This window comes from Zootermopsis nevadensis, unplaced genomic scaffold (assembly GCF_977971745.1).
Source record: "Zootermopsis nevadensis isolate Lab colony 2312 unplaced genomic scaffold, Znev_1.0 Znev_ptg000046l, whole genome shotgun sequence".
NCBI lineage: Eukaryota > Metazoa > Arthropoda > Insecta > Blattodea > Termopsidae > Zootermopsis > Zootermopsis nevadensis.
The window spans coordinates 2,677,308-2,705,075 of record NW_028259178.1 but is presented as its reverse complement, the minus strand read 5'-3'; the positions used below and the strand labels follow the sequence as shown (position 1 = coordinate 2,705,075).

At 40.8% G+C, this 27,768-nt stretch overlaps 1 protein-coding gene across 5 annotated transcripts; it reads right to left on the bottom strand.

The window, feature by feature from the left end:
- Positions 1–5,694: 5,694 nt before the first annotated feature.
- On the bottom strand, positions 5,695–27,336 carry LOC147871584 (transformation/transcription domain-associated protein-like). 5 transcript variants are annotated; one of them, XM_087360778.1, is made up of 5 exons: positions 27,018–27,328; positions 26,023–26,174; positions 25,452–25,549; positions 23,879–24,078; positions 5,695–21,284 (listed from the first exon to the last, which is right to left on the bottom strand). In XM_087360778.1, the coding sequence occupies exons 1-4, from the start codon at positions 27,024–27,026 to the stop codon at positions 23,906–23,908; spliced, it is 432 nt and encodes a 143-aa protein (XP_087216904.1). In that variant the 5' UTR covers positions 27,027–27,328; the 3' UTR covers positions 5,695–21,284; positions 23,879–23,905. The 5 variants fall into 5 exon arrangements, 4 of the variants coding, with proteins under 4 accessions (XP_087216904.1, XP_087216906.1, XP_087216905.1 ...); XM_087360780.1 differs by having other exon boundaries at positions 5,695–11,082; positions 27,018–27,327; XM_087360779.1 differs by having other exon boundaries at positions 5,695–20,913; positions 27,018–27,325.
- Between the last annotated feature and the right edge of the window lie 432 nt (positions 27,337–27,768).

The following is a 27,768-nucleotide window of genomic DNA, read 5'->3' as shown; positions in this document are numbered from 1 at the left end:
GAAGTAAGAACACGAACTCAGAAAACTTACCTGTGCTGTTCGTTGACTCCGTGACTCATCTCTTCTGCTGTGCGCATGCGCAGAGTTCAGTAGCCATTTATGATTGCTCATTGCAGTTGTCCGTTTTGACAAGCGCAACTTCGAAGCGACACGACTGCAGGCCATCCACTTCGGCGAACGAAAACGCGGACTAAAATTTATCGAGCTTTTACGACGTCGCAATAAGATCGGAAATGAAACGAGAACACGAAATTCAGATTTGTCGCGCTGGAATGACGGTTCACTGAATCGAAGAACGAAACGTCGGAAACGAGGACCAAACAACGTCGAACCTCTCACCCACCTTTATTCTGTCACTTACCTTTACGCCCGTGCAAGGAGTTCGCCTTCCTGAAAAAAATAACAGCGACACGGATTCGCGGCCCGGAACAACACACGAAACTCCTAATTTGTTCAAACCAAAGCGCGTTATTACGTCGGCGAAGTTTTCGTCGTGCAAAATCCTAACTCCGGCGCCAATTCCGCGATTCTCGCGGACAAACGAAACGCAAAATGTTCGTGTAACTGACCTGCGTTCGATAACGCTGAATTACGCTTTCTTAAGAAAAAACACAATCGATGTCTTTCTCTAACGTCGAATAACCTGTAATTCAGTTCACAGAATAAAACACACAACAAAACATAATATTTCTCTTCAGAATTCCTGACAATAAATAACCTTACAGATTCAGACAAATCTTTCAGCACTGAAGCGAAAGACTGAAGAACCAAAATACGTATTTTGGCTTTACTGAATCTTTTTCCTTGCAATGCGATTTGTTCACAGGAAGAGAATGCAAAAGTTCTTTTTGTCTGTCTCTCCTTCTCGCATTGATTTCATTGGTCGTGCCGACCGAACCTGTCAAGTTGTGCACCCTGTGATAAAAAAAAACACACAGAAATATCAAACCCTCCTAACTGAACGTCCATTGCCATGGACACAAAAGCTAAGTGCACGCGACCTAACTTGGGCACCTATCGGGGAGGGCAGGGAGGACACTTACAAACTATAAAAAAAGTATAAAGTGCACAGGGTTGCCAACTTGACCTTAACCTAACATGCCCTCAGTCGTGGCGGGCGCCGCGTCAAATACAAGTTGCCTGGCACGGACCGACGTGGTTATCGTTGGCAACCTGGGGCCTGGCCGCTCTGATAAGACCGTGCCGATGCTATGGCGTACAAGATCTGCCGCGAGCACCCAGCCCATCCTCCAGCGGATGGGTCCTCGTCCACTAGGGGTTCGGCCGACACTGGTTTTTTCTCTTAACTTTACTGTTTGCGCGTTGCTCCTCTTGCCATGGTCCCTGGTTCGAAGTCTCTCGCTGGCACAACACAACACAACACAACCACAAATACTCAGAGGGCCGCTTCACTCACACACAGACTTTACACTCTTTCGAAACTCTGAGCCAATCTTTACTGAACACTAAACACTTCGAAATCCCTGACGAGCAAATATTCTCTTATATTTCCTGGTTTATCGAAAATCTTACCGCAATGACCAGAGCCTGCCTGCCTGTAATACACCGCGCGATATAACTATGAAATTTCGACATGTCTGTTAGTTCGCGATGAATGCGTGCGCCATCGAATTCGGCAAGTTATATGATCGTGTAACATGGCCTTTTAGTGTGAGAACATCACAGCCATAAACAAATCAATATGGTTACGATTGGCTGGGCATTTAGACAGCATACATAACACGTTGCGTATAAAATGTAAGCTGTGGGGGGGGGGGGGGAGGCTCTTCAATGGACAGACAACCAATTTTAAAAAGATTTGTTGCTGATGTCTGCAAATCTCAATTTAACAATAACAAAACAGTTTTGGTTTTCCGTGCTCCGTCCACCACTGGTTGCATTCATAAGCTCCTCTGATCAAAAACCTTCTCCTCTCTGCTTGGTTTCGTGATTTTATTCAGTCTCACATAGCGAAGACGGCCGTCCGATGTTTGGTCAAAATGAATTATTTAAAGTTTTGATTCCGGGTCCATGGAATCATCTTTTCTAGCACAGAACAAATTAGAAAACTAAGGCAACGCCTACATAAGTTCATACTCTTCAATAACTGAAATTATTCTCGACTCGAAGCATGATGATATAACAACGATGTATCAGTTGAAGGAGTTTCATTTTTTTTATTCTTTCCTGTGATTACATCAAGAAGGCCACGCCCAAGGAATTTGAAACCTAGCAGAAAACTTTGACACGGAAACACGTGACACGAGCTAAGGGGCCTCGGAGTGGAGGAGAATATTATTAAAACGGAGTTAAGATCCGAATTTAAGTTAAATGGTTCGGACTAGGAGTAGAATTTCGGTTTTTCTGGTGACGAGAATTAACTTCCGTGTTCTTTTGTGGCAGTGAATTTCCCGAAAACGTTGTAATGTATGAAGACGTGGAAGAGAATCGAGAAGTTGGAACAGGGACAGAGAGCCTCAGCGTCGAGATGTAAATTAATTAAGAGCTCTTATTGAAATGTCAGGATAACATAACACCTGATATGGAAGCTGTGTTCAACATTTGCAAACTTCACTGTGGTAATCCTGACCGAAACTTCAGAACAAAACACATTAAATAGAAGGTTCTGTCCAACTACCCATCACACGTAACATATTTAGCGACATTTTTAATATTATCATACTACTCTTTATAATATTCCTTGAATTTGTGAGTGGGGACGCCTTCGGTCCCATTTATTTACTGTCTTGATTTCGATTGAAGTTCATTCTTAAGCTCTTTCACTAAACGAAATTTAAAATTTGTCTACATTCAAAGAAGCAACGGATGGCAGGGGCACACGAGAACGTACAAATCATGAAAAGTTAGTGTTCGCCGGCCATGCACACAGAAGGAAAGAATTATTAGGTTTATTAGTGAGTTAGTCATGCAGAAAGAATGATAATTTGTACGATTCGTGTGTGGAGTCTGCCATCAAATAACTTTATATCAATGTTTAATTTACGTGACGTCAGCGGATTTGACAGTTACTGCTCTTACTCAGTCACAATCCAAGAACCTTGGCTATAATGAGGAATAATTTGTTGGTGCAGGAGAACATGTTTCAAGTTTTGTACAAATTCTGAACACAATGAACCGAACTTTTTAAACGCACTGCAGTTTAGACTTCGTAGCCTAAGTAGAACAAACGACGGGAGTTTACGAGGAGATGAAAAGTGTTCATGGTTTCCTATCCTGGAAGATGAAATAGTGGAAGAATTCCTGACTCTATGGATAATGGGAATATTTTACGCGAGAGTACAGGAAAAGCTGCAAAGATGTAACAAATCATTTAACGTGTCGACGTAAAGATAAAATGTAACGTAGTTTGAAGGGGTGGAATGGTGCAGACATCCTAAGAAATGAATTTCACATTTCTCAAGTGTAATTAACTTTTTCATTTAATCACAGGAAGACAATTGTCCGTCATTCTATTGCACGAATCCCAAATCCCAGGATCAGCAAAAGAATTCCCCACGACTTAACTTTGGTACATTAGTGCTCACATCATTTTGCAGCTTCGAAAATAAAGTATAATATAAGACACAGTGACTAGTTATGCGCTGAGAAACTGGATAAAAACACGAAACCTTCTGTACCAGCTCGGGAATCTATCCGAGAGCCTTCCGGATGCAACAAGCAGTGAGCCGAGCGAGGTCATTTTACGGTAATGTCACATGTAAATAGCTGATTATAAATATGAAAACAAAACTATTTAATATTAGCAATGACATCTGAGTGCATCGTAACCCTATTTGACTGAAATGTACTCATCAATTTATATGAAACCGAACTGACATAATATTATCACAATAATTATTTAAGTATCTCCTCAAGTGCATTTAAAATTATTTTCATGAAACTACGACAATAACTTTACAATGGGACCACTGAATTTTTAGACTAAATCATAAGAATGACAATCAACAATTAATGTCCTACAGTAATTTGATTCCCAAACGTTCGCCAGAATTTTGAAGAGAAACTTCTAGAAACTTTGCAAAACTCATTCATTATTAATATGTAATATAATTCAGATCAGCTTGAATATTCATGTCGGAAAAATCAAAATGTCTACCACTTTTGCAACTAATTAATTATTCATATTAATGTGTACTCGGTACAGTTCCTATAGGCTACGCGGATTACAAAGCCACTGGTCAGCAGTAATTTTGTGTACGTGCTCAAAAGTCGGCAAACAAATTTAATATTTTGGAAAAGTTCTTCATTTCTGAATGACTTGAATATTTAATATTTCTACATCGCAAAAAGACGCCATAATGGCTACCAACTTCGCACGTAATTTTCCATGTTGGAATGAATATCGTGAATAATGATTTTGCAATTGTTGACCGAGCAACGTGAAATCAAAGTCGAAGTTATTTCAAATCACGAAACTGTTACGACGTTTTTAGTGAACACTTCTTCATTGTTTCACACGACCTGATTTGCACACACCACGAACTACTTTTTATCCAACTATACAAAGAAAAGTGAAGTAGCTTTTGCACGTGTCCGAGAACATTTAATTTGTCTCTATTAATACGAAATCACAATTAATTTCACGTAAACTATTTAATACAACTTATGAACACTAGTTGCTTATTCTACAATACCAGATTCGTACGATGTAGGCCAAGATAGACTGCAGGCAGGCTCACGTCTCACCCTTACGAAGGCTAATGGCTCTCTGATGCTACGCGATTAAAAAAATGAAGAGCGATTTCGCCCGTAAGATGTCACCCCACCTGACATCCTGTGACGGTTCAAGCTAAATCTAACAAATGGACGGCATTTAATGATCAAAATAATAAGTGCAGACGTCACTAAATATATTTAGTACGCCTATTATTTGGGTTTTAAAGTTCGACACACATAAAATTATATAAAATTTAACCTGGGGTAAGTGACGTTAGAGACCAGACAAGCAAATGGCGCGCCGCGGTTCCCACGCTATGTCACTCTGTATCCCTCCTCTGTTACTAGCCAAGTACCCAATGTTTCAAGCTTTTCAACACAAAGCATTCGCCCAAAACGCAAAATGTAGGCGTTTGTGACACTGCATAAATGCCACTGACCAAGTTTCGCGTCGTAAATAATCCAAACACAAGAGAATTATTGAACATACATTAACTTGGAAACATCCAAATTTCCCAATTAAAATCTGAGGGCCCACAAAATTGAGCCATCGTAGGTTTAGCTTCATGAAAATCTGTAGCCATTATTCAGTCTTTGTATAAATGTATTCAAATACATTAGGACTGTTCTCGTCACGTTATGAGCTCTAGATTTGACTGCGAAACAAACTATAGAACAGAATGCTTCTTGACAACGTAATAGTCGCTGGGCTATTCAAGAAATCTGACTTCTGGAAAAGTATTCTTGACTTCCGTGGTTTGCCCTATTAGATCACAGCGCATGGAGCATTATATTTGTTATTGACGCTGAGAACCAAGCAACGAACAGGCATCGACGCGCGGCTTGGGAACTGGGCGCTGTGGAATGGGGTTCGTACTCGGCAGGTTACTGGTTTGAATCCAAGCCTGTATGCTCTGCTGTTGTACTTAGTTACTGTGTTTTATGCGGAAACTCTGGATAATAAAGACAGGTGGATGGACTTTCGGACAGGTAGATAGATAGAGATCTGCTCTGCCATAATCTTAAGCTCAGAGGGGGTTCGAAACATTTATTACATGAATAACCATCCCCTCATACATAAAAAGTAAAGATCGAAAGAGGTGTGTTATACATCTAACGCACAGTAAATTTTATTTCAACGACAATTAACATGAAACACCCTGTTTCAGCTCAACCTTCTTTTAAATGGGGGGTCGAGGGTGTGGAGTCGCATAGCGTGTGTCACCAAGCAAGCTACCACAGCTGCAGTTTTAGTAAGTTCACTGTGACAAGAAATTCAGGAACGCTAAAATTGTTGAAATAACACGCACGTTGCATTCTGCATTCATGGTCAGTTGCATCGTAACTCAGTAAAGTCCCAAAATTTAAAAAGTTTGCCTGCCGCATTTGAACTTTAAACAGTGAACGAAAATTCTGACAGAGTACAGAAGCCTGTCGTCATAACCGGCTCTTTTTAAATTCTAAATTACGCATCTTTTGAAAATCAGCCTCGAGCACGTGATAAAATAACTCCACCCCACAAAGTATTCTTGTACCCAATCGGTAATAGTCGCCACAAACCTCTAATTAGATCACGTGGCTAATAAAATATGCTCGGTACGGAATGATTTTCTGGATATGGACACTTGTTCTCGAGTCTTCTTCTTTTTATCTTGAAGTTTCATTTTCACTTCTCGGCCTCTTAAAGCCGGGTCCACACTGACGCTCACTGCCATAACATAACAGCGGAAGGCGAAAATGTGGACCCAGGTTTGTGCCCGAAATATTCAACACAGTAATGTCAACGAAATTGACCATGTTTCGCACCCATACCACACAACAGGCAAAATTAGTATTTTGTATACTTTAATCTTCAGGTTCTTAGAAATCAGACGGGAAGACAAAATATTTTGAACTGAGAAGTAGCAAGCATTTCCGGAATTTAATCTCCTCCTAACTTCCTCGTGAGCATCATTTTGAATCGTTTTTGTTTTTCCCAAGTATTTGAAATCTGTCACACTTTCAAAGGATTTATGAGCCACCTTAATGTCTGTCGGGTACATCGCGGCTATTGGGAGGTTTCGGTTGTCGAATGTCAGAACGCAGATCCGTGGAAAATCCACACATGGAACGAGAGGTAAGATCACAATTATTATTGTGTTCCCTCTTGTTTCAGCTCCATCTTTTCCTATTCTCCTTCCCTGTTTCTTCTCCGTACATTTTATTCGTTCGCCGTTATCTGTCTCTGTTTTCCAATGAAACGATTCGAATTCAAAAGAAAAGTTACACAAATAGAAAAGGCATCGCTTACGCCCCACATTTCTGACTACGGTTTACGCCGAGCTCATAAGGAAGTCGGCGTCCGCTGAATTTCCAAGATGATATACAAAGTATATAAGTAACGCCTCCGTCAATCCGGATTGGGGCCTCTTTCAGGCTACTAGCTACGAACTGGGCGTTCGGGCTTCAATTCTTGGCAGGACGGGGGTTTCCTTCCCTTTGCCACAATGTCTGGGGACAACCTAGAATCTAGGTGAAGTTATTATAGGTCCATTAACCTAATTAACCAATCAGAGATTGTAAGAAAAAGTAAATTCTACAGCATCTTCTATGTCACTTTAAATTTACCATGAAACATAAGAGTAAGTTGAAGGATAATATTAAAATGGATTGTAATGAAGTTAAATGTTAGAGAGTGGGTTGAATTTGAATAAGGATAATCTTGTGAAGGCGGTGATGAACCTTTGGATTCAATGAAAGGCGGTGGATTTCTTGAGTGAGTAAGTTGCTATCGGATTCCGATGAAGGACTCTGATCCATGCAAAACAGAAATTAAAAAGTAGGAACAAGAAATAGACACAGCTTATAGCCCTTTTAGTGCAAAAGAATTTGGAATGTAATCGCAATAAACCTTCGTTAGACTCCCGTCTTTTGTTTAGATAGTTCTAGAAGATTTCCGGTTATGTGAAAAATGTGCAGTAGAAGCCCGTACTGACGATGGTTTTGAAGTGGCAGGCTCTAAGCCTCTTTCACAGTCAAAAGTTCTCTCCAGATGACCAATATTCATGGGCTGGTAATCATTATATCATATATTAATTATGAACCGAAAAGTTGAGTCATTATAAAATGGCATCGTTAAAGAATATTAACTTAAAATTCAAAGGAAGGCGACTGTCTTTTGGATATTTTGTCATGCCGTCTGGCATTAATTAATTTCTTTATTTACTGAGACGAGACAACAGATTTCCCGCGAATAAACTTTGTGTTGTTGGACCAAAAATGACCATTTGCTAATTACACGCCATAGTGAATTATGCTTATAGTTAAACACGTGCAAATTAATATACGTCGTCATTACATCCGCTGTACGAACAGGAAGTGGAAGTGTTGACACGCGCGCTATCTGTGTCTGCGAGCTGAAACTAGCTGCGTGCATGGTCTACATCAACATTCTCCTGCCATCTGGCGGACGAGGAACTTCGGGACGTTATTGATTTTTCTGCGCTTGAGGAAGGAAAGGTGGAGGATGACGACTGTGTCCTTGGTTGCAGCGCCGATCAGTAGTCAATCCAGAACGAAAGAAATTTCGTTCTTACCGCCGTGAGAACTTTAGATTCTGCTGGTGTCCTCGAAGAAATGAAACTGTTCTGTCTTGTAACACAATGGACTCGGGCCGGAATAAATGATGTGTTATGTTAACCACGTCCTGGTTAGTGGCGCATTCTGGTGAGGTATTGTCCAGGTTCGAGGCAGTTATAAGACGTGAAGTCTTCTTTCAGGCCCGGCTTACGATCTGTTAAGCTGATTCTGTATTTGATTTTATCTCGGACACATGAATTGAGTTCCCCCTTTGATTAGAGCTGTATCATTTTCCTGTTACTCTGTATGTGCCTTAACGAAATTCAATTTTGTGTATTTTGTGGTAATATTTTGTGCTTATTCATTAAAATACCTAAAAATACCGTGAATAAATAAACACATCTGTTAACTGAAAGCACGGCATTTGAAGAGGTTGTGAAACCGTTCCCTTCTTCTTTGTAGATTGTTGCCAAGGTGGGTTTGGGTTCGATGAAGGGATTTATGAGACTCTTTTGCTGGGTTCACGGGGTTTAATTAAAGATCGCCTCAGCTGAGGCTTTAGTTATTTATTTTCAGGTGAAAAACAAGTTGACAAACAAGTTACAGAAAAAGACTCCGGACACCTGCAATTTCCCACGATGAGGCGCAGGGGAGGACGGGGAGGGGACCTTGAGACACGATGCACGTGCACTGAAAACAGGGGATCCGGACATAAGGGCTATAGCGATCTAATCAGCGCTGAACGTGGCAACGCTCAGCTACTTAATAAGTGCGTAGAAAAACTTACGAACTACGACTCGTAATTAAAGGACGGTGCAATCTGTAACGATCTGCTATGCATATTATTCCTGACTCACGGCGAAAGATTTGACCTCGGCAGTTCTGACCTCTCTAAAAGTCTGAGGGTTGTAAATCTGCGGCTTCAAACCGACGCTGCTTGATGCCTCCATCGTCAGGGCGATAAGACGACGTGATGATGGAGGCAGGAGGGACCTCCTACCAGACTTCGCGGCGCTACAACGCAGAAGACGGGCGTCTTCGTACTCCCCGCCGTGAGAACGTATTCTAGCTGAGAAAACATTTTCCTTATGATCTGCGCGCACTACCAAGGTCAAAGCTTTTCTCGTAACTGGCGACAAATCTCCCACAACATTTTCCGATTTAACGGGCTGTTCTCCATTTAGGTTTCTCCGGTCACGGAGCACGGAACACTACGTCTGTGTGTACGTGCTCCATCACGCTCTAAATTTATTTAATTATTTGACTGTACTTTGTAGAAGCTTCATTAAGTTACATCGCAGTAAATTTTACAAGTTATTATTTTGAATATTCGTGTTGCATTGAAGTAACGAAGACGACAGTGCATAATTGTTATGATACTTTGACATTCGGTCACAAATTGTCCGGATTTTTTATAAGCATACATTTATTTTAATTCGTACTATCAATTGCCCTGTTTTACATCGAATCTAATAAAAGTAACATAGAAGTCTAGTAACGCGAATACACGTCCACCAACACAACACGAGCAAGTCTTTCGCGGATGAATCTTAACTTTAATTACTGCACAAAAACACGCAGTACGCCTCTGACCTTGAAATTGAGACTAACCGTAAGTGTACAGAGGTCAGGACAAAAGCAAAATCAAACACGGAAAAAGCTAATTTTGTTCTTAAACGAATTGAAAAGGGAAGTCATCAAGACGCCGCCTGAGATATTTACTGTAACTAAAATGCATTCGTAATTACCGTGGCACAAAGCACGAAACTTTCTCTGAACTCTTTCGAATTTGGATGATTCCGTTGTCGTAATGGAGTTCCAATTTCGACCGCACAAAACAGAAACAAACTCTCAGAGACAGAATCGAAACAGACGCCACGAGGAATTGATAAAGATGAGGCAATGAAATGTATCAAAGGCGACATTTTAAGCCCCTGAAAATATGACGTCAGGTGGACTTAAAACACAGCTCTCAGTCCAGTATCTTTTATACCATTTTACAATTCATAATTTCAGTTAATACTAACAATTTATCTCGTAAATAGTGACAGAAGTTTTAGCAACATCAATTTCAAAACAACATTTACACAGAATCAAATACGATGTACTAAGTACTAAGATTTGTGTTCATCCATCGCTCAGCGTTTCAGGAGCTCGCTTTGTTTCTAGGATATTGAACGACAGAGAAACAGCTGTACTGAATACATTGCACCACAATTAGAACACACGAGAATTATGTTTAAAAACACACGAAGGTTTGCTCCTAATATAATAGTCAATGCTCATCACAATTTGCTATGCGAGTGCGACGTAGGAGACCTTGGTAGCACGAGATGAAAACGAGGTGATGGTGGCGCCTCTTGTGGAACTGGGAGGAGTCTGGAGTAAGGCGCTCGGTTTTATTTACGTGTTTTTGGTAGTCGCCGTGAAGGTATTTTTACATTTAATTTACTCTAAAGAGAAATATTATAAATTGCGTAATTTTAATGTGATTTGTATTGATACTGCTGGAATAAATTGTGTTAACTGGACAAAGTTAAAATTAACATTTTACTGGACGGCAAAGAGGCTAATTGCACTTTCGAAACAAATATATTTTTGTTGAAAAAAACAACATTTCAGACGCTGGCTCTGCTTACATTATCCTGTAACACTAGAAAAACTCACTGGATGCAGCTCGTCTCAATCCCCAGGAAATATCCAAAAACATGCATCAAGTTAACAACAAAACTTCGTGATGATGAATTGTTGAAGGCGTAGCCGCTCTGCTCTGTGTTCTGGACGTCCTGTGCTCAAGAATTGGACTGCGGATGAGCTGTCCTGGTTTTTGTTAGTTGCTCCAGGTACCTGCAAGCGTAGTACCTTCCGATAAATCACAGATTTACGTACATCATTTTCACAGAATGTCAAAATTCAACTTGAGCTAGTGATGACACGAGTTACCTGAAACCTTTTGATGAACATTAAGCCCTCCATTCCACAATTCTTATACGTGACGTTAAGGCAAATGTTAGTGATAAAAGTCGAGTTAAGTGACTCATGTATAGTTAGAGAAATTATTATAAGAATGAATATTTCAGACATTAAATTTCAGAAACTGGATCCAGGCACTGCTATTACTACATACACGTGAATAATTTCGGAAAGATTCAGAAAATCTCTTCGGTTAACATTCAACACGTGACATCGCTAACATGAAAATAAATTTAAGGTTGCTAGGTTACAGGTTCAGACTGAAATGGCAGGATTTGTAAGAGGGAACTTCTTGAAAAGCTAAATACTGAATGCATTTGAAGCTGTAAACGAGGGCTTGGTGACCAGGAAATTATTTAAAATTATCAGGTTCATCCTGTTTGGCCAAGGAACGATGCATCCCCATAATTTCTAAATTACCAGATTCACGAATACAACTCTGTGGTCACACAACAGAGGTTTAACAGAAGTTTGTATCATCACACTTCCGTTGCTTGGCCAAAATATCAAAACGTTCTTTCATCATTCCGAGCATTTTTGGTCACCCTGTCAAATTTTTCAATTCTGTACATTCATGAAAGCAAATAATTGACACTTTTATAAGTGCCACAGAGTGTCACAATTAAGAAACCAAAACAATCCCCCTTGTCTGTGTTTTTTAAAGACCACCCATTAGTCTCATCGTATCCGTCCGCGAGTAATTGTCCAAATTACCCGAACCATGTTAATCAAAATCGATGAATCACAACTTCGTAAAATACTGCCCGGACATTTCCATTATAATTTCCACGTCACTTATGTGCATAAGTCGACTCTCCTATTCAAATCCTCACAACCTGGAGAAAATAAGACAGACGAACACGTGTCAATAGGCGACGCGAAATAACATTGAAACGTTTAAAGGACAATTAACTTGGGCAAATCACGAATCATAACCGCACACAGACGAAACAGTGTGACCAAAATGGACGGATTTCCGTCAAAGTAAAACCTAAAACCAATTTCGGGCGTGCATCGTTCTTTGTTGAGGCACAGGAAATGAGCGGGACCTGTAACAAACAAACAAACAAACAAACAAAACGACTTCTGTAAGAACGGCACAACAATCATACATTGGAAGTAAGAACACGAACTCAGAAAACTTACCTGTGCTGTTCGTTGACTCCGTGACTCATCTCTTCTGCTGTGCGCATGCGCAGAGTTCAGTAGCCATTTATGATTGCTCATTGCAGTTGTCCGTTTTGACAAGCGCAACTTCGAAGCGACACGACTGCAGGCCATCCACTTCGGCGAACGAAAACGCGGACTAAAATTTATCGAGCTTTTACGACGTCGCAATAAGATCGGAAATGAAACGAGAACACGAAATTCAGATTTGTCGCGCTGGAATGACGGTTCACTGAATCGAAGAACGAAACGTCGGAAACGAGGACCAAACAACGTCGAACCTCTCACCCACCTTTATTCTGTCACTTACCTTTACGCCCGTGCAAGGAGTTCGCCTTCCTGAAAAAAATAACAGCGACACGGATTCGCGGCCCGGAACAACACACGAAACTCCTAATTTGTTCAAACCAAAGCGCGTTATTACGTCGGCGAAGTTTTCGTCGTGCAAAATCCTAACTCCGGCGCCAATTCCGCGATTCTCGCGGACAAACGAAACGCAAAATGTTCGTGTAACTGACCTGCGTTCGATAACGCTGAATTACGCTTTCTTAAGAAAAAACACAATCGATGTCTTTCTCTAACGTCGAATAACCTGTAATTCAGTTCACAGAATAAAACACACAACAAAACATAATATTTCTCTTCAGAATTCCTGACAATAAATAACCTTACAGATTCAGACAAATCTTTCAGCACTGAAGCGAAAGACTGAAGAACCAAAATACGTATTTTGGCTTTACTGAATCTTTTTCCTTGCAATGCGATTTGTTCACAGGAAGAGAATGCAAAAGTTCTTTTTGTCTGTCTCTCCTTCTCGCATTGATTTCATTGGTCGTGCCGACCGAACCTGTCAAGTTGTGCACCCTGTGATAAAAAAAAACACACAGAAATATCAAACCCTCCTAACTGAACGTCCATTGCCATGGACACAAAAGCTAAGTGCACGCGACCTAACTTGGGCACCTATCGGGGAGGGCAGGGAGGACACTTACAAACTATAAAAAAAGTATAAAGTGCACAGGGTTGCCAACTTGACCTTAACCTAACATGCCCTCAGTCGTGGCGGGCGCCGCGTCAAATACAAGTTGCCTGGCACGGACCGACGTGGTTATCGTTGGCAACCTGGGGCCTGGCCGCTCTGATAAGACCGTGCCGATGCTATGGCGTACAAGATCTGCCGCGAGCACCCAGCCCATCCTCCAGCGGATGGGTCCTCGTCCACTAGGGGTTCGGCCGACACTGGTTTTTTCTCTTAACTTTACTGTTTGCGCGTTGCTCCTCTTGCCATGGTCCCTGGTTCGAAGTCTCTCGCTGGCACAACACAACACAACACAACCACAAATACTCAGAGGGCCGCTTCACTCACACACAGACTTTACACTCTTTCGAAACTCTGAGCCAATCTTTACTGAACACTAAACACTTCGAAATCCCTGACGAGCAAATATTCTCTTATATTTCCTGGTTTATCGAAAATCTTACCGCAATGACCAGAGCCTGCCTGCCTGTAATACACCGCGCGATATAACTACGAAATTTCGACATGTCTGTTAGTTCGCGATGAATGCGTGCGCCATCGAATTCGGCAAGTTATATGATCGTGTAACATGGCCTTTTAGTGTGAGAACATCACAGCCATAAACAAATCAATATGGTTACGATTGGCTGGGCATTTAGACAGCATACATAACACGTTGCGTATAAAATATAAGCTGTGGGGGGGGGGGAGGCTCTTCAATGGACAGACAACCAATTTTAAAAAGATTTGTTGCTGATGTCTGCAAATCTCAATTTAACAATAACAAAACAGTTTTGGTTTTCCGTGCTCCGTCCACCACTGGTTGCATTCATAAGCTCCTCTGATCAAAAACCTCCTCTTTGCTTGGTTTCGTGATTTTATTCAGTTTCACATAGCGAAGACGGCCGTCCGATGTTTGGTCAAAATGAATTATTTAAAGTTTTGATTCCGGGTCCATGGAATCATCTTTTCTAGCACAGAACAAATTAGAAAACTAAGGCAACGCCTACATAAGTTCATACTCTACAATAACTGAAATTATTCTCGACTCGAAGCATGATGATATAACAACGATGTATCAGTTGAAGGAGTTTCATTTTTTTTATTCTTTCCTGTGATTACATCAAGAAGGCCACGCCCAAGGAATTTGAAACCTAGCAGAAAACTTTGACACGGAAACACGTGACACGAGCTAAGGGGCCTCGGAGTGGAGGAGAATATTATTAAAACGGAGTTAAGATCCGAATTTAAGTTAAATGGTTCGGACTAGGAGTAGAATTTCGGTTTTTCTGGTGACGAGAATTAACTTCCGTGTTCTTTTGTGGCAGTGAATTTCCCGAAAACGTTGTAATGTATGAAGACGTGGAAGAGAATCGAGAAGTTGGAACAGGGACAGAGAGCCTCAGCGTCGAGATGTAAATTAATTAAGAGCTCTTATTGAAATGTCAGGATAACATAACACCTGATATGGAAGCTGTGTTCAACATTTGCAAACTTCACTGTGGTAATCCTGACCGAAACTTCAGAACAAAACACATTAAATAGAAGGTTCTGTCCAACTACCCATCACACGTAACATATTTAGCGACATTTTTAATATTATCATACTACTCTTTATAATATTCCTTGAATTTGTGAGTGGGGACGCCTTTGGTCCCATTTATTTACTGTCGTGATTTCGACTGAAGTTCATTCTTAAGCTCTTTCACGAAACGAAATTTAAAATTTGTCTACATTCAAAGAAGCAACGGATGGCAGGGGCACACGAGAACGTACAAATCATGAAAAGTTAGTGTTCGCCGGCCATGCACACAGAAGGAAAGAATTATTAGGTTTATTAGTGAGTTAGTCATGCAGAAAGAATGATAATTTGTACGATTCGTGTGTGGAGTCTGCCATCAAATAACTTTATATCAATGTTTAATTTACGTGACGTCAGCGGATTTGACAGTTACTGCTCTTACTCAGTCACAATCCAAGAACCTTGGCTATAATGGGGAATAATTTGTTGGTGCAGGAGAACATGTTTCAAGTTTTGTACAAATTCTGAACACAATGAACCGAACTTTTTAAACGCACTGCAGTTTAGACTTCGTAGCCTAAGTAGAACAAACGACGGGAGTTTACGAGGAGATGAAAAGTGTTCATGGTTTCCTATCCTGGAAGATGAAATAGTGGAAGAATTCCTGACTCTAGGGATAATGGGAATATTTTACGCGAGAGTACAGGAAAAGCTGCAAAGATGTAACAAATCATTTAACGTGTCGACGTAAAGATAAAATGTAACGTAGTTTGAAGGGGTGGAATGGTGCAGACATCCTAAGAAATGAATTTCACATTTCTCAAGTGTAATTAACTTTTTCATTTAATCACAGGAAGACAATTGTCCGTCATTCTATTGCACGAATCCCAAATCCCAGGATCAGCAAAAGAATTCCCCACGACTTAACTTTGGTACATTAGTGCTCACATCCTTTTGCAGCTTCGAAAATAAAGTATAATATAAGACACAGTGACTAGTTATGCGCTGAGAAACTGGATAAAAACACGAAACCTTCTGTACCAGCTCGGGAATCTATCCGAGAGCCTTCCGGATGCAACAAGCAGTGAGCCGAGCGAGGTCATTTTACGGTAATGTCACATGTAAATAGCTGATTATAAATATGAAAACAAAACTATTTAATATTAGCAATGACATCTGAGTGCATCGTAACCCTATTTGACTGAAATGTACTCATCAATTTATATGAAACCGAACTGACATAATATTATCACAATAATTATTTAAGTATCTCCTCAAGTGCATTTAAAATTATTTTCATGAAACTACGACAATAACTTTACAATGGGACCACTGAATTTTTAGACTAAATCATAAGAATGACAATCAACAATTAATGTCCTACAGTAATTTGATTCCCAAACGTTCGCCAGAATTTTGAAGAGAAACTTCTAGAAACTTTGCAAAACTCATTCATTATTAATATGTAATATAATTCAGATCAGCTTGAATATTCATGTCGGAAAAATCAAAATGTCTACCACTTTTGCAACTAATTAATTATTCATATTAATGTGTACTCGGTACAGTTCCTATAGGCTACGCGGATTACAAAGCCACTGGTCAGCAGTAATTTTGTGTACGTGCTCAAAAGTCGGCAAACAAATTTAATATTTTGGAAAAGTTCTTCATTTCTGAATGACTTGAATATTTAATATTTCTACATCGCAAAAAGACGCCATAATGGCTACCAACTTCGCACGTAATTTTCCATGTTGGAATGAATATCGTGAATAATGATTTTGCAATTGTTGACCGAGCAACGTGAAATCAAAGTCGAAGTTATTTCAAATCACGAAACTGTTACGACGTTTTTAGTGAACACTTCTTCATTGTTTCACACGACCTGATTTGCACACACCACGAACTACTTTTTATCCAACTATACAAAGAAAAGTGAAGTAGCTTTTGCACGTGTCCGAGAACATTTAATTTGTCTCTATTAATACGAAATCACAATTAATTTCACGTAAACTATTTAATACAACTTATGAACACTAGTTGCTTATTCTACAATACCAGATTCGTACGATGTAGGCCAAGATAGACTGCAGGCAGGCTCACGTCTCACCCTTACGAAGGCTAATGGCTCTCTGATGCTACGCGATTAAAAAAATGAAGAGCGATTTCGCCCGTAAGATGTCACCCCACCTGACATCCTGTGACGGTTAAAGCTAAATCTAACAAATGGACGGCATTTAATGATCAAAATAATAAGTGCAGACGTCACTAAATATATTTAGTACGCCTATTATTTGGGTTTTAAAGTTCGACACACATAAAATTATATAAAATTTAACCTGGGGTAAGTGACGTTAGAGACCAGACAAGCAAATGGCGCGCCGCGGTTCCCACGCTATGTCACTCTGTATCCCTCCTCTGTTACTAGCCAAGTACCCAATGTTTCAAGCTTTTCAACACAAAGCATTCGCCCAAAACGCAAAATGTAGGCGTTTGTGACACTGCATAAATGCCACTGACCAAGTTTCGCGTCGTAAATAATCCAAACACAAGAGAATTATTGAACATACATTAACTTGGAAACATCCAAGTTTCCCAATTAAAATCTGAGGGCCCACAAAATTGAGCCATCGTAGGTTTAGCTTCATGAAAATCTGTAGCCATTATTCAGTCTTTGTATAAATGTATTCAAATACATTAGGACTGTTCTCGTCACGTTATGAGCTCTAGATTTGACTGCGAAACAAACTATAGAACAGAATGCTTCTTGACAACGTAATAGTCGCTGGGCTATTCAAGAAATCTGACTTCTGGAAAAGTATTCTTGACTTCCGTGGTTTGCCCTATTAGATCACAGCGCATGGAGCATTATATTTGTTATTGACGCTGAGAACCAAGCAACGAACAGGCATCGACGCGCGGCTTGGGAACTGGGCGCTGTGGAATGGGGTTCGTACTCGGCAGGTTACTGGTTTGAATCCAAGCCTGTATGCTCTGCTGTTGTACTTAGTTACTGTGTTTTATGCGGAAACTCTGGATAATAAAGACAGGTGGATGGACTTTCGGACAGGTAGATAGATAGAGATCTGCTCTGCCATAATCTTAAGCTCAGAGGGGGTTCGAAACATTTATTACATGAATAACCATCCCCTCATACATAAAAAGTAAAGATCGAAAGAGGTGTGTTATACATCTAACGCACAGTAAATTTTATTTCAACGACAATTAACATGAAACACCCTGTTTCAGCTCAACCTTCTTTTAAATGGGGGTGGAGTCGCATAGCGTGTGTCACCAAGCAAGCTACCACAGCTGCAGTTTTAGTAAGTTCACTGTGACAAGAAATTCAGGAACGCTAAAATTGTTGAAATAACACGCACGTTGCATTCTGCACTCATGGTCAGTTGCATCGTAACTCAGTAAAGTCCCAAAATTTAAAAAGTTTGCCTGCCGCATTTGAACTTTAAACAGTGAACGAAAATTCTGACAGAGTACAGAAGCCTGTCGTCATAACCGGCTCTTTTTAAATTCTAAATTACGCATGTCTTTTGAAAATCAGCCTCGAGCACGTGATAAAATAACTCCACCCCACAAAGTATTCTTGTACCCAATCGGTAATAGTCGCCACAAACCTCTAATTAGATCACGTGGCTAATAAAATATGCTCGGTACGGAATGATTTTCTGAATATGGACACTTGTTCTCGAGTCTTCTTCTTTTTATCTTGAAGTTTCATTTTCACTTCTCGGCCTCTTAAAGCCGGGTCCACACTGACGCTCACTGCCATAACATAACAGCGGAAGGCGAAAATGTGGACCCAGGTTTGTGCCCGAAATATTCAACACAGTAATGTCAACGAAATTGACCATGTTTCGCACCCATACCACACAACAGGCAAAATTAGTATTTTGTATACTTTAATCTTCAGGTTCTTAGAAATCAGACGGGAAGACAAAATATTTTGAACTGAGAAGTAGCAAGCATTTCCGGAATTTAATCTCCTCCTAACTTCCCCGTGAGCATCATTTTGAATCGTTATTGTTTTTCCCAAGTATTTGAACTTTGTCACACTTTCAAAGGACTTATTAGCCTCCTTAATGTCTGTCGCGTACATCGCGGCGTCCGCTACGACGTGGCTGGTCGCACACTGCGTCCCATCCCAGAGAGCGACGTAGCTGGTGGGATATTTCGGGGTTTTGATGGGTTGTCTCAGGGATTCTTAATTAGCTTAGCGAATCGGTAGGCATGGACTCGAGTCTCATTTGGTGTCACGGCCAGTTCATAACCTGCGTGATCGTTGATCTAGAAATGTTGATCCCGCGTCTCGCAGTCCAATCCTTGATGCTTTATGATCCACGGCGCACGCTTGAGATGGCTCCCTCGCCCCTTCCGGGTCTCCCACTGAGGCTTTATTCTCATGGCCTTGTTTCCGTCGGTCTCTCGACTCGCATCTGCTGACATGGGATTGTATCGCTCGCTCTATCCGTGGCTTCAGAGTCCTGTTCTGTCCTGGGTGTGACGCGAGGCTATGACGTCATTTACTAACCCATGCGGCATTACCAGCTGATCGGGGCAATGACCTCCCGCTCGCCGATGTAGTAAGCCATCTTTGTCAAGGTTTACAAAAACATGCCACACAAATTATGCGACCTTTGTTGCAGAACCGGGCAGTTAACAAACAAATTTTGGAAAAAGAAGGTTACGCCTTTTCATAAGCATAAAATTTTCGAGTTCTTCTCTCTCTGTAGAAGTAAAAGTGCGTAAGAGCTTACATGATTAAGGACTTTCCTGCCTAAGTTACACGTTTATATAAACCAAGAGCACAATACGTCATTTAAATTTATCAAATGAACGCGAGAATTACAGTTGGGAACAGTCACAAAATCTCAAAGTCGTTCTAACGCATGCGCAGATCGGGCCTACATCACGCTACTCTCAACCTGCAATGAGCAAGATATTCTATGGTTCTCGGCTTGTCAAAGAACATCCCACTTCCTTTACTGAACCAGATGATTCATTATCGTGTTCGGAAAGCCAATTCGCTACATCGAGTCTCCCTAAGATCCATCTTAATGTTATCCTGCCACCTACGCCGAGGTCTCCTCCCTTCAGGCCTTGTAAACACTCAACTCACCCTAACAACATCGGGTGAGTTGCTCGTCAAGTATATTTCTCTCTTATCTGTCCCACTCCCGTTTTGGGTCCAAACATCTTCTTCAACACTCTGTTCTCAGAGCCCCTCAGTCTATGTTCCTCCCTCAAAGTGAAAGACCACGTTTTGCACCCATAAATACTTTGCACTCAATAACAGCAAACATTCCCTGGATTTAATCTGCTGATGTAGGGAGATTCGTCGATAATTAGGCTTCTAAATCCGAAATAAAAATTCTTCAGAGTTCCCTAAAACGCTTTAATAATGTCGATGTATCAGGAATTGTAAAGTGTTAGAATTATTATTCAGAATATGTACCCCACTTCTTAGCATCGGCATTTTTTATTAAGATTCTGGGCCACGAAACACGTTTAATTCCTTTAAAATTGTAAAAAGTTAATTGCCTACTGGAATATTCTTTTATTATCAATGTTGCCGTGAACACACACAAGTCAATCTAATGTTAATTGAAATTGTGTTAAAAGAAGACAAGTTTAATTCTCGTACATGAGTTCAAAAATGCAGATGAAAACATTAAATGTGATGAACAATAATAATAAATAGGAATCCCTTACCTCAAACTTTGTTCAATTGTAAGAGACCACGACGTCCACCAGCAATGATCGATCTAATCAAAACTAAAATGGAAAGAGTGGAGGGCAGTTTGACAGATTTCTTAATAATTCTTGTATAAGATAAGAAATTGTGATATTCTATATTAGTAAGAATTGCCACAAACAACATATTCCTTCCACCTAACATTTACCTTGTTACAGCTGAACCTAAACGATAACAAGCCGCTGCATCCAGTCTGTACAAAAAGTCATTATTTCATGGTCACCAACTCTGAAATGACAAATGTTCGTGTAAAAGACAGATCAATGAAAATGTCACCTTATATTTTAAACTGCGGCGTAGCTCAGTCTTTTGTGTGGAAGGAAACAATCTTGGATGAAGATAAATGCAAAATTCCTCTGACAGCATAGCCGAGTTTCCAGGAAATTCCAAAGTGCTATGGCCGTGACATTCCGCATGAAACCAGATTCATTCAGAATGGAGTTGCCTCTTTCCACATCCTACGTCATTAGGAACCCTGCTTATTCCAAACTGCATTACAACACTGATATTTAAACACCGCAACCTATCTGCTGTCACACCGCAGCGACCAGAATGGCATATCCAGATCACATCAGGTGTTCTGAGTAAAGGTGACAATTCTGAAAAAAAAGTAACACACACATCGTGAAGACAAGTTTACTGCAATTACTGTCATCATCATTATTGCCATCTTCTTCTTCTTCCAAACATCTAATCTGTCTCACTGGAATCCTAACTGGTAATATTACACAATATCATATTTCAATAATAACTGTTTCCAAATCCAGACAACAAAAATGGATAAAAACTCAGATCATACTGGCTATACTACCAACTACAAAACATCTGTGCCTTCCTGGACAAACATGTAGTAGCTAGTTTTAACACTTTTCTTAGTATTCAAATTGAGCCGAGTTGTTTTTTAACGATTACGAGGACGAACAAGACCTCAAATCAATGTAGAAATACACGAATTCTGTCGGCCAATGTACAAACGTTCTAGGCTACACTTCGGCAAGTTGTCAAATGTCACTTTCATAAATTACAAAGGGACCCTTTTCCCCCGCCCAGTAACGTATCCAACGCAACGAATTATGGTCGTATCACGTAGGAAAATGGTGGGGACAAACGAAGTCAAATCAGACGACAAAACGATGAAGTAAAGCAAACGCGAAAAGCCGTTCAATATGACCTTCGTGACTGTGTGTTCGTAAATAATTTGTTTCAGTTACGGTAAACAAATGATCATTTCCTTGTTAACCAAAGCAACGCGCCATTCATTACGCTAAACTACGTTCAATTTTTCTGCTACCCTTTTTAAAACAATCCGCACACCTACGCCCACATCTTGGGGCAGATTTTTATTCAAAGTCTTGGTTACTCGTATGGTCACATTTCCAGCAATTACAGAAGCAGCAGTTTGCCAGAAGACAACTGCCTGCCTTCTCTCTCTCGCTCCACACCCAATTCACATAAAGGATGGAAGGATGACTGTAAGTGCTAAAGAAACTGGCAGGGTGCTGGGGCCACCTACCCGGTAGCAAATACTTAGACATTCTGTAATATGGACGTGGGGATTCCCCACTAAGTAAAGGAGCCACCAAAAATTTCTTACTTTGAGGAAACATCTCTCCATGACACCAGCAGCAGCACTCTCAATGTAACAAGTAGAAACACAACAAAATAAAGAAAGCAATTCTACAAAACAATATTTTGTATCTGACATTACGTCAATAAACAGTTTTACGAGATGAGTTTTAGTGCACGCTGATTACGGAATTGCCAGCATGTCTACACGAGAATTTCTGATTGTGGTCACAATGTTTATTAAGATCCAGGGACCCCTTCAACATCATCATCGTATGTTGATTGACTACCCAATAACAAGATCAATAAAACGTGCAACAAACAAAGCTACGTTCTACCTCCAAGAATCATACGCAAAGGAATCTTCACTCACAGACGGCTCGAACATCTAATATTTTAACAAACATCCTGCAAAAGAGCTGTACCACTTAAAGTCCCCTCCCTTCCATTTCAGCACGGATTCTTACAGTAGTAATAAGTTCTAGAAATGAATGGAGGGGAGACACGGGTTTCGTATTGTATGCATTTCCTTCCTGATTTCTGCCCTCTAAAAAATAACTGAGGGTTTTCGTGGGTGCGATATGGGAGCCCAAGATGAGAGGAAGGAGGGGTTATGTAACAATATATTTATGAGGGAGCAGCCAAGGTGGTCAACGAACACCAAACAGACATCATATATCATTTCATTTCCAGGTCAACAATCTTTAACCAAACTAAATGGTCAATAACTTCAGCCTGTCTCTCTCTCACACACACAAAAACACAATCTCTACATTCTTCGTATAAACAATCTGACTGACAACACTAACAAATTAGTGTTTCCTAAGCCAAGAACTCTTCACAACCATTTTACAGACATAAAATAACAATCCTGACGAACACCACCACTGGTACATTGTGACCAACATAAGTGGCACTGCCTTTCTATACTTGGTTCCAACCAACCACACCACTCCTCGATCCTAATGCAAATCCCCTTACCCCACCAACAACCACGGAATATACCAGAAGTAATACTGAGCCTCATCACATGTCCATGAGACTGACACCTGACAACTCTCAACTTATGGTTAAGTCTCAAATAAATGGAACCTCTGACAGTCATCTCCATTTTTGCAAGCAAATCCAAATTCATAACAAACACCACACCCCAAACTTACAAGTTTTGTAACCGATCCCCTTGCTCAACACAACAAACTCTCAAAATTAACCAAAAGCACAGAAAATATCCCGGCAGCTCCGCTCACTGTGCACAAAACTAAATTACTTACACTGGCAAATGCTCACTTATTAATTAGTAAACAGACCACATTAAAGGCTCCTCAGCACTGCACACATCTCACGTGTAACAAAACCTTATCACAAATAGTCACCACCCTCATCTACAAGCTACACCTAACCTCCAATTTCGATGTCCTATGAACAATATATTCACTAGAGAATCATGAATGCCTCTAGCATACCACAGATACTGCAATTATGCCAATCTCTCACCGCACATAGGTCTTTCAACATATCAAATCTCACATTTAAGTTCACAACATCTAAAGTACCTAATAAAATTGGACAGACTCATCTCTCTCACATGACAACCGCATCAAATACATTCTAATGCTCATGTACTCACACAACGAATGCCTGGTTCAGACTGATATCAGTTTCTTGCGGATACGATGTTCCTTCTTTGTCCCAGCAGGTTTAATCTTCTGACATCAAGTCGGTCCGCCAACTGTTGCCGCACGTACTTCAACGCTTCTCTGGCTAGCAGTACGCAGGTCACGTGGTGCTCAGTACAATCTGAAGGATCATTCTGTTTCTCGTAATCTGCTACTCCCAGAAAGAGAAAATACATTCACATTCAAGAAATCAAGACATCACACTCCTCTAAGAACACACAGTTTTACTTCACCAAGCAGTTAACACTCCTACCTTAGCCAATGAACAAGCACCTTCCATATTCAGAAGACAAATTCTGTCAAGTTCATTACAAACCCATTCACAAGTTAACTTTAAATACGGGTCACAACCAGCGACCTGACAAATTCTGAACTCCCTCGCTTACAGATTCATATTGGAGCCTTTATTTCCTCACCCCCCCCCAGCAAATTTAAAACATTCGCCAAGTGGGCCATTATTCCACACGTCATAATACTGCAACTACAAACTCTACAACTCACACACATCACGTCAGACCCACGCAACTTCCCTTGCCACTGATTCAGTGGATATTTTACGAACAGTTCGCTTGCCGTCTGTTTGGAGCCGAGGTGTCCCGGCTTACACGGCTCCCTCTCCTCATGCCCCGTTATGACAGCGAGGGAGTCTATAAACACCAGAAGGGCCCATGCCCTTCAGGTTCGCCTGTTTTGATGTCATGAAGAAAGGACGTAAATGAAAGATTAAGAAATGGCAAGCCTCTACCACACAACCAACATCTGTAGCACTTCTACTACTAAGGTGAATTCAACCGACAAGGGGCAATTAGATTTATTTTCCATATCACCATCAGTAATGCCACTTTATAATGCCTTCTGGAAGCAAAGGTGGAAACTTCACCATCAGTAATATAAATTGTTTCAATGTTGAACAATCTAAATTTATAAAACTGAACTCCCCAGCTTCCTGTGATATCGCCACCATTGTGCAGTGACACACAAGGAACACCGTCGTAACTCTTTCATGGCTGCAGCAACAAACACTCCTACCAACATACACAACAGGCCTTACTGGCTTTTCCAGACATGAAGCAGACGCTTTCAACAAGTTCACATACTAAATGTGGTTTTAAGAGAGATTTCAGGTTCTCACAGTGGTCTTTGGGTTCTAACACCACTTGGACTTACAGAAAACCAACACCGATTATGGTTTTCAAACATTTAATGGTTCGCTATATCACCTGAAGTTATCCTTGTGACTAAGCGCAATGCCATGAGGCAGTGGGAGCATGGAGGTAAACTCCATGCATTCTCAATTATAGAACTATGTGGAGGTCAGCCTCAAAATGTGGTTCCTTAAACTGGCAAAGAAAAATCACGTTCTTCACTGTTTCTTTGTAGTCTCAATAGAAGAAATAGACAAGTTCTTCATTTCATTAAAACCATTTGCTACTTTTCAGGAAAAAAGGTCTTCTTCTTTCAATAATGGCATTACAATTCAGAAAAGAAGTTTATTAAACAATTTACTCAAACGGATGAACTTGCCTGTGACTGCCGTCTGGTGAGTGGCTCTGGCTTGCTTGTCCTGCAATATGTACGGAATCCCATGGACTGCGGAGATCTCCACATGTGGATCATCAAAACTGCAACAGCGAATCACAATGAGTACAGATAATTACAGTCACATCCTAATGTTCAATGGTCACAGCAGTGGCCAATGCAGTAGCTGCTTCCTAAATCAGCAACTGATGTAAGAGGCACAGAGCAAATGGGAAATCTGGTTTTATGATATGACAAAGAAATACATTACTTGTAGAAGCCTCCTGGTACTGGCAGGATACTAAACACAAACTAATTGTGATACAGCCTCTAACGGGCTCACTGTACCAGTAAATAATGAGTTCTGGGTGCTCAGAGAAAAATCTATATCAGTGCCTCATAGACTGCCTTGGGACTCGCTTACAATTCTGCGTTGAAAAGCCAGTGATTAACAATCTGTTATGTCATGTTAGTACCATCAGGATGGAAAAACATCTTTTATTTTGTACACTTTTTTTAATATCAAGAATGAGGTTAGTTTGACAATATTCTTCTACCTCCAACTGCTCTTATATACCTTGGACAGGAGAACAGCTGCTGCACTCTATTCTCATCATCATTAAAATTCAGGGATGCCACCAAGAAACAGCAAATTATTTCCCAGCACTGACGACGGTAGAACGGATCCGTCGTGCTCGACTTCAGAGCACTAGATGCTGTCTCCACGACCTGGAAAACACAAGCAACAGTTTCAAGTTATAACGAGTAAGGGAAGTCAAATGTTTTAGTTACAGTAACTGGCAAGTCACACTTTTCGATCATAGGACAACTGCTATTGCGCATCTCCCGTTAAAGACTGTTTGGAAACTCCCTCTCGGTGATGATCCCTAAGTATTCCCGTTACCTCCCGCTTTGACATCTCTTTACAGATTTACATGAAGAAAATACAAACTAAGTAATGCGTGGTCAGCACACTTTTAAAGCCCTCCTGCGTCAGAGAACGGACACCCACTATTATCAAGACTGTCCGGTACAGCTATGCCAGAGATCTTCATCACCGCACTTCCTAAACGAGTGAAACTGCAGAGCCCCCAACCCCCCATCTGCTTCCGAACAGATTCACAATGACTGACGTTTTGAAGATCTTCCTGTGGCATTAGCTTGAACTGAGAATGTGAAATGGGATGAAGCAGATAAAACGAAATAACATATTCTTTCCAGGAAGAGGAATCACATCTTTGGTGACAAGCTGCGGCCAAAGCCAAGAGCACCTGCAACTTACAGCCTGTCACACAGGACAAACTCTCTCTCATTCCGAGATGTGTTGGCCACCACACTATGAAGCAGACTCTTATCAACGCAATGTGATTGCGGCCGACATTTCTACTATTTTACTACACTCCGTAGAACACCCCACACACATAACTAGACATCCACACCTTACACGTTCACATGATTCATATCTAAGTTGCTATCACACTTGCAACACAATTACCACAACAGAGCAAGCCCCTGTCAATGGGTTAAATAACAGAAAACTGCACCACCTCTCCAGAGGCACACAAAATTTACACGCTGCATTCAGTCCTCTTCTCCATGTACGCACTCAGCAACAGGACGGCCAACCATCGGGGACACAAGCGGTCTTCTCTCGGATGTCAGTCTGTCTAGTGTTGGTGCACTCCTCCTGCAATATACCAGGAAAGGTGTAAGATACACAAGAAATCTAGAATCTCAAGGGGCCACTTTCACAGACATTGGAGGCAAAGTCGTCTGAAATGGAACAATCTCATGCCAACTTATTTTATCTAATGGGTGCCTCCTGCTTATTCAAATATTTAATCTGAAATGGGGGCAGGGGGGAATGCTGTTCATAGACATACAGGGGATTAGACACGTATACATATGCCCGAAAACGTGAGTACAGAAGGGATGTGGACTGCCTGCAGGAATATGCCGGGGCACCAACAATGTCGGCGTGAACAACTCTGTAAGCTCCCGAGGTGAGCATTCCACCCTAGGGAATGTTGTGAATGTGCATGTGCGTACGTACAGAGGCAAAAGGAGAGGTTACGGTGATGAGAAATTAATCGCGGAAGTTGAAACAAACAATTTCCTTGGCTTACAAGTTGACAACACCTCAGATTGGAAGAAGCACACTGAGTATATTATTCCCTAATTAAGCTCTGCGTGCCTTGCCATCAGAACAGTCATACCACCCATGACAATAGATACTATAAAGCTAGATTACTTTGCTTATTTCCACTCTGTGGTGTCTTATGGATTAATATTTTGGGGGAATTCAACAGACAGTAATAAGGCT

What these genes read in the sequence shown, in the direction of transcription:
- LOC147871584 (XM_087360778.1), bottom strand. An exon ending in CAGCTGTTCTCCTGTCCAAG is followed by an intron (nt 25,550 to 26,022) that starts GTATATAAGAGC and finishes TCGCTGTTGCAG; the next exon opens with TTTTGATGATCCACATGTGG. An exon ending in TCACCAGACGGCAGTCACAG is followed by an intron (nt 24,079 to 25,451) that starts GCAAGTTCATCC and finishes TTCTGGGAGTAG; the next exon opens with CAGATTACGAGAAACAGAAT.